The following is a 13,167-nucleotide window of genomic DNA, read 5'->3' on the forward strand; positions in this document are numbered from 1 at the left end:
GGTCACCTTAATTGGAAGTAGGCCAGTAGTGACAAAGAAGAAAAGACAAAAAATGGTAACACTTTATTTCACTTTATTGGGGCCCTTGTCCCACATAATGGAGTAGAGTGTAACAACCTATGTAACAATATGTACTGTTATATCACGTGATTATGGTGTCCATACATAATGTGTTTTTGTGTACCTACAGATCATTAGTACATGTGTAATAAGAAGTGCATGTTACAATACTTAATACAATATATTGCAAATGTTTTGGAATCCAATCTTTCCTTCAACAGTTCCAAACGTGTCACATCCAACACCTTCCAGCATGGTGTAAAATCACAGAAGGCTGTAGCACAACTCCAAATCACCACTATTTCCAACCATTGGATTAGGCTAATGATCATATTTTGTTTCATGGCGAAACATCTTCTTTTCAGACACCTTCTTCATATCAAGCAAGGCTTGTGACAATTCCAGGCATTGTTAACTGAAATTGCTACACATGCTATTCTCACAGTGTTCAAAACTCTCACATATTTAGGCAGCATCAGACCAAACTGTCAACATCCCAGAGACAGTTTAAAGCAATCTGTTTGTGGTTGAAGAGATAGAAAAGTTAAAGCGCAATCTCTGACAGATCTGGATTTTCAAATTTTTATTTTTTTTGTATCAAGTGTCTTCTTGTACTTGTCCCTGAAAGGAACACACTGTTTTTTTGTTTGTTTGTTTGTTTGTTTGTAAATGAGCTTATTTGCCATCTTAGTCTACCCCAGAGTTAGATAATAGCTAAAAGGGTACTATAGACTATCTGGTGTAACCCACTTCCAGTAAAATATGCTAAGCTAGCTAAACAGTGTCAGACTGGGTTAGGCGATTACACACACAGAGAAGAGAAGAGCATACTGTACATCCTGGTGTAGACGGCAAATAAAGAAATTTCCCAAAAAGTTGGTGTATTCCTTTAAAGCTTTAGCTTTCCATACAGCGTCTAACTGAGCCAAGTGTGCCAAAAACTTTAGTCTCAGCTCCCTCCCTTTCTAGTGTGTGAGTGTGTGTGTGTGTGTGTGTGTGTTCGCATGTTTGCGCTTGTGTAAAACACAATATCGCTCCCCTTTAAAGCACTTCAATGCTGTCTTGTCAGGATTCCTCTTGTCTGGGTATATGACATACCACCTTGCACAGGTCATGATTAAATTAAATGCATGTTTTTTAAACTTTAGTTTCAGCTCCCTCCCTTTCTAGTGTGTGTGTGTGTGAGTTCGCATGTTTGCGCTTGTGTAAAACACAGTATCGCTCCCCTTTCAAGCACTTCAATGCTGTCTTGTCAGGATTCCTCTTGTCGTGTTTCTGCCTGTACATAGTGGAAGGGAGATATGGGTTCTCTATGCAGTATATGTATGAGCCCTGGTGTTCTGTACTCTCTGTTTTTCAGATGCAAAATACTCCCCCACTTTATCTGATTTCCTCTTTCTCTCCTCTCTTTCTCTCTCTCTCTTTGTGTGTCTCTCTGATAGTCAGAGCCACATACCTGGACAGACTTGGGAAAAGACAGAGGCCTGTTTCACTCCAGGAAGACTCATCCTCCCCAATTAGTGCTGCATAATAAGTGGTGAACTGCCTGATTCCTGTGAGAGGGGAATCAGATGGTGTGTGTGTGTCTGTGTGTGTGTGTGCGTGTGGAGTGGGGTGTTTTTGCGCATGCGTGCCCCCTGGTGTTGGGCTGTGTGCACCCCCCCCTGCCCAACCCGCTGGCATACAGGCTCCCTGGGGGCATTTCCAGGCTGCCGGTAGCGCCTTGTGCCAACAAGCCGCTGAGCTGCCTCGCGGAGCTGTGTTGCATGCGTTGAACACAGTGCAGTCTTCTCCATCCTAACCTCTTTTAATCATCCTTCTGTTGTTTTTGATGGGAAACGGTCTGTTTAAGTGTGTAAGTGTGCGCCGTAAGAAATGACTTTGATCATTTGTCCTCAATATGAAAATGAGTAAGGGGGGGGGGGGCGGTGGCTGGAGGGTATTGAGGAGGTGGAGGCAAATTTAGAAACTCTTGCCCTGATGGCACCACTCAATGAGGGAGGTGGTGTGTATGTGTGTGTTGTGTGAGGGGGCTACTCAGGAGACAGCCACAGCCATGAAATTGATTCGCACTACACCAGTGCCAGAGAGGATAATTGGTGAGGGCTGACGAAAGGTTGTGCTCTGCCATCCTCCACCTCCTCTTCTCTCTCTCCCTCTGTATCTATCTATCTCGCTCACTCTTGTCCAATTGCTCTCCCACACCTCCTTTTCTCTCCCTTGGGTGCACTTTCAGACCTCTCTCTCTTCTCTTAATCTCCTCACCCTCTCTCTTTTGCTTCTCTTTCTCTCCTCACCCTCTCTCTCTCACTTCTCTTTCTCTCCCTCTCTTCACCCCTCTCTATATGTCTTTGGATCTGCGGTCCAGACTTAAGTAATGCCCCAGTGTATGTGTCTCTCTCTCTCTCTCTCTGTGTGCGTCTCTCTGTCTCTCTCTCTGCTTGTGTCTGTGCGTGTCTCTCTCTCTCTCTGTGTGTGTGTCTCTCTCACTCTCTCTCTCTGTCTGTGTCTCTCTGTCTCTCTCTCTGTCTGTGTGTCTGTGTGTCTCTCTGTCTCTCTCTCTGTCTGTGTGTGTGTGTGTGTGTGTGTGCTCTGTAGAGGTGTTGCAGCTCAGCTCCGCTCCTCGTAGCTCATTAAGCCAGAAGCCCCTGTGGCACAGCATGGCCCTGCTACGTCTCTGGGACTGGCCCTGAGCGCCGCCTCCTCCTCCTCCTCCTCCACCTCCTCCTCCACTCCCACAGCCACCGGAGGCATGACACAACGTGTCCACTTCCATTGTGCCATTCATTGCCCTTGTAGTGTCGGACATCTAGTGGTCAGTGCGCTTCCATAAGAATACCTCTCTGCTGTCTGATACAGGCTATGCTCCCCCTGGTGGAAAATGACTAGTAAGACACCTGCTTTAGAAGATGACGACCACAACTAAAATCATTGATCACATGGAATGTAAATGTAACATTAGGCTGATCCTGAACTTGAGGTCGGAAGAGAAAGTCATACTTACAGTATACAAGTTTACTCTCAAGCACACATCGTGCATTTGAGTGTTTTACTTTTGTCCGTAAGGCTTTTACATGTGTATATATGTCTTGGGTTTCTTACTTTAAAGGAGAATTCCGGTGTGACCTAAAGTGTGTTGAAACATGATACCGAGTGTGAACGTATGTCTCATAGCTCATCTCGGCTTGTCCCCTGCACTCAGTCCAGCAACTGGAATCCATGCATTTCCACAGAATTATTTTTGGAATCTGAATTTTTGGAAAGTTTAGAACTTATCGTGACTAAATCCAAGATGGCGGCGAACGGTAAACTCCCTCAAGGTATTGTCTGTATAAATCGTCTTGTAAATAAACTACCAGTGCTTTTTCAAAGTTCTCAATGTCTGGTTTTAAATGTCAAGGCCCTCAGAAGTCTACCAATGAAGTGTGGAGCTACTTTGAGCCTCATAAATGGTGTAAAACAGTGATTTATTTGCATCGCTAGGCCGATGCCCGAGGCACCCCCATCGAAAAACTGTTGGTAGCATCGGCTATCTAGCGCCAGATTTCTGAGTGCAGGGGACAAGCCGAGATGAGCTATGAGGCATACGTTCACACTCGGTATCATGTTTCAACACACTTTAGGTCAATATCACACCGGAATTCTCCTTTAACATCTTTGTAGTGATTGGGGAAATATTGTAGTCATTTGAAGTGGATGCTGCTTGGTCAGTGCCGTGCCGGAAAGTCTCTTTGCTTTGCAAAAAACTTGCATCTCTTCTAACCGAGTAGTACTGATAAAAACAACGACCAAATCATGATAGATCTGTCCTTGTCCCTATACAGTTAAAATGCATTTTTATGCACACAGGCATAACATACAAGCGCTGGAACTGAAATGGACAAACTCTTTGCTGGACACACTCATCAGTTTTCTGCATGGCAACCTCATTCATGAGGATTCAGTTTGGAATGGCTTGTGCTTCCACAAATTGTGTCCGTCAATGACTTCTTTGTCATCAAAATACTTCAAAACACTGAAATAAAACCCACCCCCAAAGAGCTGAATAAATCTGTGGGATTTCTTGTGCAGCATATCCCATCAAAGGCCTATTCACACAACTGTCTGGCGTAATAGAACAATCAGTGAATAGAGCCTGACTTTTCGATGGCAGCTTGAAGATACTAAAGAAATACAGTATTTGAAAGATTAGAGTAGATTCTAGTTAGTCAGTTTAAAGATTCCGTTTCTTGTGTCTTGGCGACCTGGAAAGAGAAAACATAGCTGCCGAGATAACTCCACTGGCAATGCAAGGGACCATCTGACCTGAATACATGTCATTATATCCCTTCTCCCCCCACCGCCACTCTGAGTGGAGAGAAGCTGGAGTGTAACTGCCCTAATGCCCTATCTGAGTGGCTATAAGAGAGCCCCCCGTCCCAAACGTACGTGCCCACTCAGATAGCCAGGGTCACATGCCTCCACAACAGCAATCATGACAAACAGGGCTCACTCCAATTGCCCGAAACATCTAAGCGCACAGGCTCTCAGTAGACACACACACACACACACACACTCATCTTAATTAAATTCAGACACCGTGTTCAGCTATGGGAGTTGGGAAGAACTACTGAAGATTGCCACAGCACACAGACACACAAAGTCGATCCACTTAGCAATAACTCTTTACCCCTGAGAGAAATGGCAACTCAGCGCACATATTGGTATGATATATGGGTTGCTTAATACAAAGCTAATTAGTCTCTGTTGTTATGTGATTTCATCTAACCCCCTCCTCAACCCACACCTTGTGTAAGTTTTTGTCTTGTTTGCATTGTTGCATACAAAAGGTTCACCAAAGCTTTTCTCGGCTGTGATTGTTTTGACACACATTAAGTCGTAAACAAGCAAAGTCTACTCAGTCTCTTGTGTCGGCACAAGGGTAACCATGGCAACAAGCTGACGGGTGGAGGGATCAAGAGGATGGCAGTTGGATGCCTCAGTTTACTCCACCCTCCCCACCACACACACACACACACACACAACAACCAATCACTTTTTCAGGATGGAAGTAATATACCCTGAGCAATGGCTCCATCGTGTGGTTGATTTGCAAAACATTTTAAATACTGCATATTGTAATAAGGAAACAGGCTTACACATTGGAAATACTGTTCAGCGGACATGTTGAAGAAATAACTAAAGCAATTTCCTGTATATTAGCCACATCGTGTATAAACCGCAGTGTATAAACGACAGTGTCTTATGCCCATTGAAAAAAACTTGTATTGACTGCGCACACGTGGTGAACCAAAAGCCCAATGGATCAGAATCATATTGTGATCCATGTCCCCTAAGAGACTTGGAGTATCTGGTGCGCACAAGGAAGTTCCATGACAACGTTTTTGATGCACATGCAAAGCTTTCTGGTGCGCACCAAAAAACAAACAAAAAGTTATATATTCATATATATATATATATATATATATATATTGATAATATTAATACATAATGCCAACTCACAAGTGAAATGTACTGAAAACACAGATGCTGTTTTGATAGTGATGCATGCATGCATTTATTTACCGCTCCAAGCAGTAGCCTGGTAAGATATCTGGTAATCCCTGACACATGTTACAGTATTGTGCCCAAACACACAGTTAAGATTGTTTACAAACAGCATTAAGGATCAGGTGCAGTGGTGTGCAGGTACAGCATTTAGTTTTAAAAATGAAAAAAAAAAAAAAATATGTGTATACTTGTTATAACATGCAGTGACCCAAGCCCCATATATTGCAAAGTACTGAGCTGTGACAGGCAGGCAATATCTGGCAAACAACTGAAGCATTTAATTTGGGGAGTGTTGACAATTGCTTCCACTGTAGTCGATGGAACTGAATACACCAGATGTGCTTGCGACGCCTGTACACCAGTCTCATAGAATTATTTTTACGCTCTGTGAATGGAACACTTCAGCTGCATGCCTGTGAGGAGAACAAGGCTGATATTCAGAACTGAGTGCACTGAACATGAGACAGAAAGACACATTTGCCATTAGGGTACTGACACACCTGCATTTCCCTACATGAAAATAAATAGGAAAGCAAGACCAAGTGAAAAAAATGAATGCTTTCCAGATAGTGTCTAGCATTAGGGACTTCCTCCATGCTAATTTTCTATTTCATACCACCCTGATGAAAAATACCTGGAGGCATACATGTAAACTCATTTCTGATTACAGAAAAGTTTCCAAAGATCTGGAAAATGTTTTTGATAGACAGTATATCAACACACAGTAACATGAAAGGACACTGCCGCTGTCTAAAATCTACAGGTTGGAGAGTTCATCCCATAACAGGATATTAAAAAGTCATAACAACTCAACACACATACTGCACAGTGATGGCAGAAGCTACAGCAAAACAACAAAAACAGCAGCAAAACAACAGCCCCATGACAGTGCTCACTGTGATATGACATTTGTGTTTGAATGTTATGACAACTGCCACTGACATACAAAAGCCAACTGACATGATCGATTTCAAATGATGTGTAGCTGAAACATTGTAACACACAAACATAAACTTCTGGAGCATTAGATATAGGCAGAAGCCATTACAATATGTCAAGTGTTGAGGGCACACTCTGGTTCCATATGCACACAGGTGTAAAACCATGAAGTCACACTATTATATCTATTTATTCCACTGCTTGTTTGAATTTCCCATTGTCCTACGTAATTTAGAACGACCATTAACTGTATGTTATTTGCACACCTATGAAGTAGATCCATTTTGTTGGGCGTATCACACTTGTATATTAATTCGCCGAACTTGTTCTGAAGTTTAAATGAAGTTGCATCCCAGCTGTAAAATGCAGACGTTCAGAACATAGCAACATTGTAGCATATGACGGAGGTGGCTTTTAGGTAGATGGATGACAGCAGGCTAGGTAAAATAGCGATGTTTCAAAGCTAAAGTTCATCAGAATCTTGGGATACGCCCACTTGACAACGGAAGCGATAGAACTAACGAACTTACAACCATGCATTCATTTCTGTGAACAGACCACCGTGTCGTCCATTATCCCTTACTTATGCCAAATGTTGTTACACAAGAGACAAGAGGCATTTTTATGATGGGGGGGGGGGTGTCTACCTCTTCTGTAGCAGAAAGACAGGTTGGGGAACTTTTTTCACCTCTTCAGCTTGTGTTCAAATGCATCTGTCAAAACTAGCTATATTGGAAAAGGGCCATAGCAAAAGCTATTTCTATCTACATGGTTCCATCAACAGCTTCAGCTTCACGCCATAAAATGATGTACTTCTTGACCTAATTTAGCGCATATGGCGTATTAAGGTACAATTTCTAATAACAATATGCAAACAGTAAAATAAAGCTAGAATATAATAAAATAGAATATATTACAGAGATACATTACAGTAACACCCTGGAATTCCCATATGTAAAAGATCCTTGACTCAAGAGAACCCTAGAGATGATGCATCTCTGTGCAGTGTTTACTAACTGACATAGAAACAGCATTATCTTTCACTTTGTTTCGGCAACAGTGTATGACTGATATGATATTGCATGTTGTGGTCTTAAATAGTGTATAATATTAGCTTGTAAAATTATTTTGAACTAATTTAGAATTATAATTGTTGAAGAGCCAACTTTTCTTTCTTTTTGACTATCCACAGATCCTAATTCCCAAGTCCCACATCTGTGCAAACATAATTAACCTGCAGAAACAAAATGGGCTACATTTAATAAAAAAAAATACCTATATAAAATAATGCCACTGACATTATCAGTGACACATCTGGTAGTTTGGAGTGAAAACTTTGTGCGTAAAGAGCATTGGTACTTTAAAATCTAAAACTTGCACAATACATGCATATTACTATACCCCAGTTTGATAGAAAAAGACAATTATGCTGTAATATTCAATAATTTGTTATATCAAAGATAAATATCACAAAAAATATATAAGTCTCACTATACCTGTAGAAAAGATATTCTATGAATAATAACTAACAGTGACAAAAGATGCATCTTTGAATAATAACTAACAGTGACAAAAGATGCATCTTTGTGTGTAGCCATCAACCTACTAATGAATCAGTGCCTTTAAGTGCATCCTCAATTCTTACTACCAGGCTTCTCAATCAGCTTCCCTTTGTGGTACTTCTGGCCAATCCCATAAGGCACATGGGCGGAGATGGTCCCCAGCTCCTGTGCCCCCTCGATGTGGAACATCTGGTCGTCGAAGAAGATGTGCGGCCGGATCTTCTGCAGCAGCGGCCCCTTGGGGGCCCCAGCGAGGAACAGAGCCTCGTCGATCTCCAGGCCCCAGCTCCGCAGGGTCTTGAGCACGCGCGCCCCGGAGCTGGCTGCACTGCGGGCCGTCACCAGGAAGGTGCGGATGGGGCAGTTCATGCGCTCGTTCTTGGCGTAGAACTTCCTCTGCAGCTTGCCCAGAGCCTCCAGGAAGCACTTCAGAGGACCCTGAGGTGGCCAGGTGATAATTAGATCACAGCTGCACTTCACTGCTAAACTGCCAAATCTGACCAAGAGTGTGAAATAATGTAATGGATGAAGAATATGAATTTGCAGTAAAAAGCCTTACTGCTTTATTGCTATTTTAATCTGCATATTAAAACAATGAAAAACAAAAACCCAATAACTTCTTAATAGCATTACTATTATTGGTAATTTATTATATCAGTAATCATATTTTGTTCCAGTTAAGATATCTGGGATGTGAATATATCATGGATATATTTTACTGGTTCACATCATTGATACCAGCACATGGCTACATATTACCTGTGCAAGAGGTTTGTTCTCATACTCCTTCTCGTGCTCAAAGAATGTGTCCAGGCCATGTTTCTTTACGATGATCTCAGATTCGTCGGAGAAGAGGACAGCATCGCCATCAAATGCCACTCTCAGCTGATCTTCACACAACTGGTTTTGCGTGTCGGAGTTGAACATGGTGGCAGCCGCAATGCCTACATGGAAGAAGTCGAGGTTACACTTCTTGTTATGGACATGTCTAAGCCTGTCTAACTATGTGTTAATTCTCTGGTCCGTCCGTTGTAGTACTGATATTTAGCAGCTGTACACAAAACACTGTATTTGAAATGAATGTGTGGAAAACAGAATGCGAAAACTGTAAAGGTATGATGGTGGACATTGCTTGTAACATATAAATATTGAACCAACCTGAGTGGCAATGCTAGCACCACACTTGTCTCACTGAATCACAGTATATGCAGATATTCAACTCTAACTGTGTCACTTCCTGAGATTCCCCTCGTCCTGTCTGTCTCATACCTTCTTCTATGGCTTCTGTGACTGTCTCCGAGTTCTTGGAGAGGTAGAGGTTGGTCATGTAGGCCTTCAGGTAGCCAATGGGACTCTGCCCGCCGGTCATGCAGAACCTCTCAATGGTCAGATCTGTGGATATAACAGCACCAGAGTGGCTCATTCACTGCTTTCCTCTTCTTCTTTAACTGAACCTTTTGAGAAAATAGCTTATTTGCCGTCTAGCCCAAAGTTAGATAAGAGGGAGGCTAACTGGTCTAACCCACTTCCAGTGACTTATGCTAAGCTAGGCTAACAGTGTCACAGAGTATATATCCAGACCAGAGAATGTATTCTCTTATTTAACTCTGGGATAAATGGCAAATGAGTTTATTCCCCAAAAAGTTGGTGTGTTCATTTAAACTACTACCCATTCTTCCTCTATGAGATTCCATCTTGCAGTACATCGCTTCTCTAGATACTCACTCTCTCTGAACATCCTCAGAGATGTAAGGTAGCCAGTCAGGGCCTGATTTGTCTGCCTAGCTTTGGCGATGGTTAGGGGTAGATGGGGGTTTGCTTTGATGTTTAAAAGGTGTACCGTCAGTGTTGGAAAATTAACGTTCTAAAGAATATCTGTGAAAATCTGTGAATTTTAGAACCTTCAATTGTTGCGGAACGGAATGTTATGTTAGAATGTTCAAAAAACCTTTAGGCGGGGATCACATTAGCCAGCGGCAGGTTTCCTATATTTCTCTATGGTTCGGCAGCGGAATGGTGGCAACTCTGGCTTAACGCATTGAAGAAGCTGAGCAACTTTCAACGCGCAACGCAAGCGTATTCAAGGCAAACCGTTTGTGTTACCATAGGAAGGAGATAGAACTTATTATGGTCTGAGCGTTGTGTTACGCTTGCCGCTGCCGCTTGCCACTGGCTAATGTGATCCCCACCTTAAGGGTTAACATATAGGGGGGCATAGCCTGTGGGACCATCATTAATATGCAATGTTTCATTTTGATGTGTTTAAGTGTAGCATAAAGCCCAGAAGCAACAGTGAGCAAGCAGATATGGCTCTATTGATGTCTTGCACAGTGTGGGCTTCAGTGCAACCCAAATAGTGAGTTATTCTAGCTTTCTCTTCCTCATCTGGAGTTTATTGGCAAATTGCCTGCTATATGAAGAGGCCTTGCATGGGCTTAACACCAGATAGGCCAAAGAACAAACAAGAAATGCTGAAAGAGCAAACAAAACTGAAAGACATTATGATAATGCAGTTTTAAAAAAGAAGAAAATTATAATTCACAACCTCACATTACCTGCAAGTAAGGTAAACACTATTGTGTGTTTATAGTATTACAGGACACCGTACTGCCATTGACAATTAGACTGTGCATGGAGTTGAATATGATAGTTCTAGTTGCTAACTAGTTGCTCATAAAAACACATCATGACAGATTATATCAAGAAATAGCAAATTCCCACACAGCATTGCTTTACATGCAGCCTACTCTTGTCATGGATTGTAGGATATGGGATTACATATGCTAATGTGTTTATTAAAGCTCTGAGTGATATTACTCTTTTTAAAATTGCTGTGGTGAGTTATGTCAATAGCAAAAAATTTGCATAGGATCAGCGTGGACACTCACCAAAAGTGAATTTACAACAGGATTACCGGTAAGTGGAACGTGTAGCAGAGCATGCCACACCTACCGTAATGATTGATGCTGTTGATCAGCCGCACCCCGACCTGGGCATGGTTGTTAGTCATCAGAACGATGTCGAAAAGCTCCTCGCTGTCTGGGTAGAGTTCCCGCAGTTTGTCATTCACCGTCATGAGGGCCTGTGGAGATCCAGCATTTACACAGGTATAATAAACAAACTCGAAAATTGAAAAGCATTGCACACGCACACACACAATGAAAAAACACTGCACTTTGCTTTAATGAAAGTGGATTTTGATCAGTGAATTACTAACACAACGACAGTGAAAAGCTTAGATCTGCATATGCTACTGACAGTAGGGGAGGGCTGCATAATTACTTGATTTTTTAATTGGAATCACAATTTGAACTAATGCAATTAGTTAATCGCAAAGGCTGCAATTAATTGTGCGGCTCACAACTTGGTTAATCTTGTCACATCTAGCACTAGCCATGCTCACCACTCAGAGGTGGCCCAACTACAACATTTGTAATACTGAATTAAAGCCTGACTTTCAAAAAGTATAGGCTATTGCCAATCAAATCAAAAACAACAATATCCTTAAATAGCAACTTAAAAAAACAGAAAAACGCTTGACATTTTTCGCCTTTTGACTGTTCCTTTATTGCATCATTTAGGCCTAAGAGTTGAATGTGCTAACATGTGGTGACACTAAGTTAAGTGCACCTTAACAAACATTCCTCCCAAGCAATATTTTGAGCAACTTCGAGGCAAATCAAACGTATGCCGTAAACTCTAGCTTGCAGTGCAATCAATCCCTGTCTGATAAGATAATACAGTCATAACTTCTAACTAAAAGAAATAGATGATTCACAACGACAATAAAACGTTAATAGGCTGAGACACAACAATAAGTCAAATCTCAACCTGAACTCACCTTTACAAATGGAAACGCCGCACCGGGTCTCAGCGGTTCGTTTTCATGCGCTATATGATGGGCGACGTATGTCTCTAGCCCTTCCTCCTCGTAAATTTTCCTTTCTTCAGTCATGTTGAATAAAGTCCGTGAAGATACTGCGATGGTCACGGCATATCTTGGCTTGGGCTATCAATGGAGAAAATGCGAGCAAAGAAAAGCTATTGACGTGCTATAAACTAATCATAAAGCAGTGTTAAGCGCGTCTCCCTCAGCAAATGAAACTATACTCACAGGTCTTGGTTTCTTCGTTTTCAAGTTGTCAAAAAATGCCTTGGCAGCTGCCCAGTCTTTCTCCTCTCCAGCATCGGCTGCACTGTCGGCCACCACGTCATTGGGTTTTATTTCACTCATGTTGTCAGATCGTTCTGCGAGAGCTGTAATTTATTAAAAATGTGTAGGCCACGTTCTAATCCGACACAACAATTCTGCTGTATCTTTCTACGAACTTCTACAATCACGGAAATGGGAATGGATGTTTGAAAGGGGCGTGACGTTTTACCCATGATGCTCGCTTCGCTGTTTGTCCCATCCTTCCAAGTAAAGTCACCTCGCGCACTTGAGTCTAGACCCCGGCTTAGTGCGTCTAGGCTGTTTGGAGGCCTATTTGTTCAGTAAAACACCTCGTGTCCAATTCCTCCCCCTGCTTATACAAAATAGTCATATGTTTTTTTTTGTATCATCTAGTCTGGTCTAGATACCCAGTGTCTGTTTCACAATATGCATGGGCCTAATATTTCAGGCTATCTATTGAAAGCTTCTGGGTACCCAGATTAATTTAATGCTAAGAAATTGCCAAATAAGGGCATAGGCTACTATAAACCTACAGGACGCGTTAAAGTAATTCAATTAAAAGAGTGATCTAAATATGTATAATATGTTTATAACTCTTTCTAATCTCATCTAGCACATTATTTTTCATTTTCCATTTATTTTTCACACTTTATGTTCAAATTTCTCTTGTCATTGTGTAATATCATCTCACTGGTTAGTATGAGTGATCATATAAGGTCATTCATCCACCATCTTCTATTAGATAATAGATTCTTGGAGGTTTGAGGACTTGTGCCCAACCTTCAAGGCTATATCCTATTAGTAATGCGTGGTGTGCACACTTCAATAACTTAATGGATAGGGGCGCGTCAGATGATGTTTAAACAGATTCCAGTAAGGTAC

The 13,167-nt window shown here is 41.8% G+C and overlaps 1 protein-coding gene across 1 annotated transcript; it reads right to left on the reverse strand.

Moving 5' to 3' along the window:
- Positions 1-6,930: 6,930 nt before the first annotated feature.
- On the reverse strand, positions 6,931-12,447 carry LOC125299681 (cytosolic 5'-nucleotidase 1A-like). The gene is made up of 6 exons (XM_048251066.1): positions 12,226-12,447; positions 11,953-12,120; positions 11,064-11,193; positions 9,381-9,503; positions 8,871-9,055; positions 6,931-8,549 (listed from the first exon to the last, which is right to left on the reverse strand). Exons 1-6 carry the CDS (start codon positions 12,343-12,345, stop codon positions 8,184-8,186), a joined length of 1,092 nt encoding a protein of 363 aa, XP_048107023.1. The 5' UTR covers positions 12,346-12,447; the 3' UTR covers positions 6,931-8,183.
- Between the last annotated feature and the right edge of the window lie 720 nt (positions 12,448-13,167).

This window comes from Alosa alosa, chromosome 8 (assembly GCF_017589495.1).
Source record: "Alosa alosa isolate M-15738 ecotype Scorff River chromosome 8, AALO_Geno_1.1, whole genome shotgun sequence".
NCBI lineage: Eukaryota > Metazoa > Chordata > Actinopteri > Clupeiformes > Clupeidae > Alosa > Alosa alosa.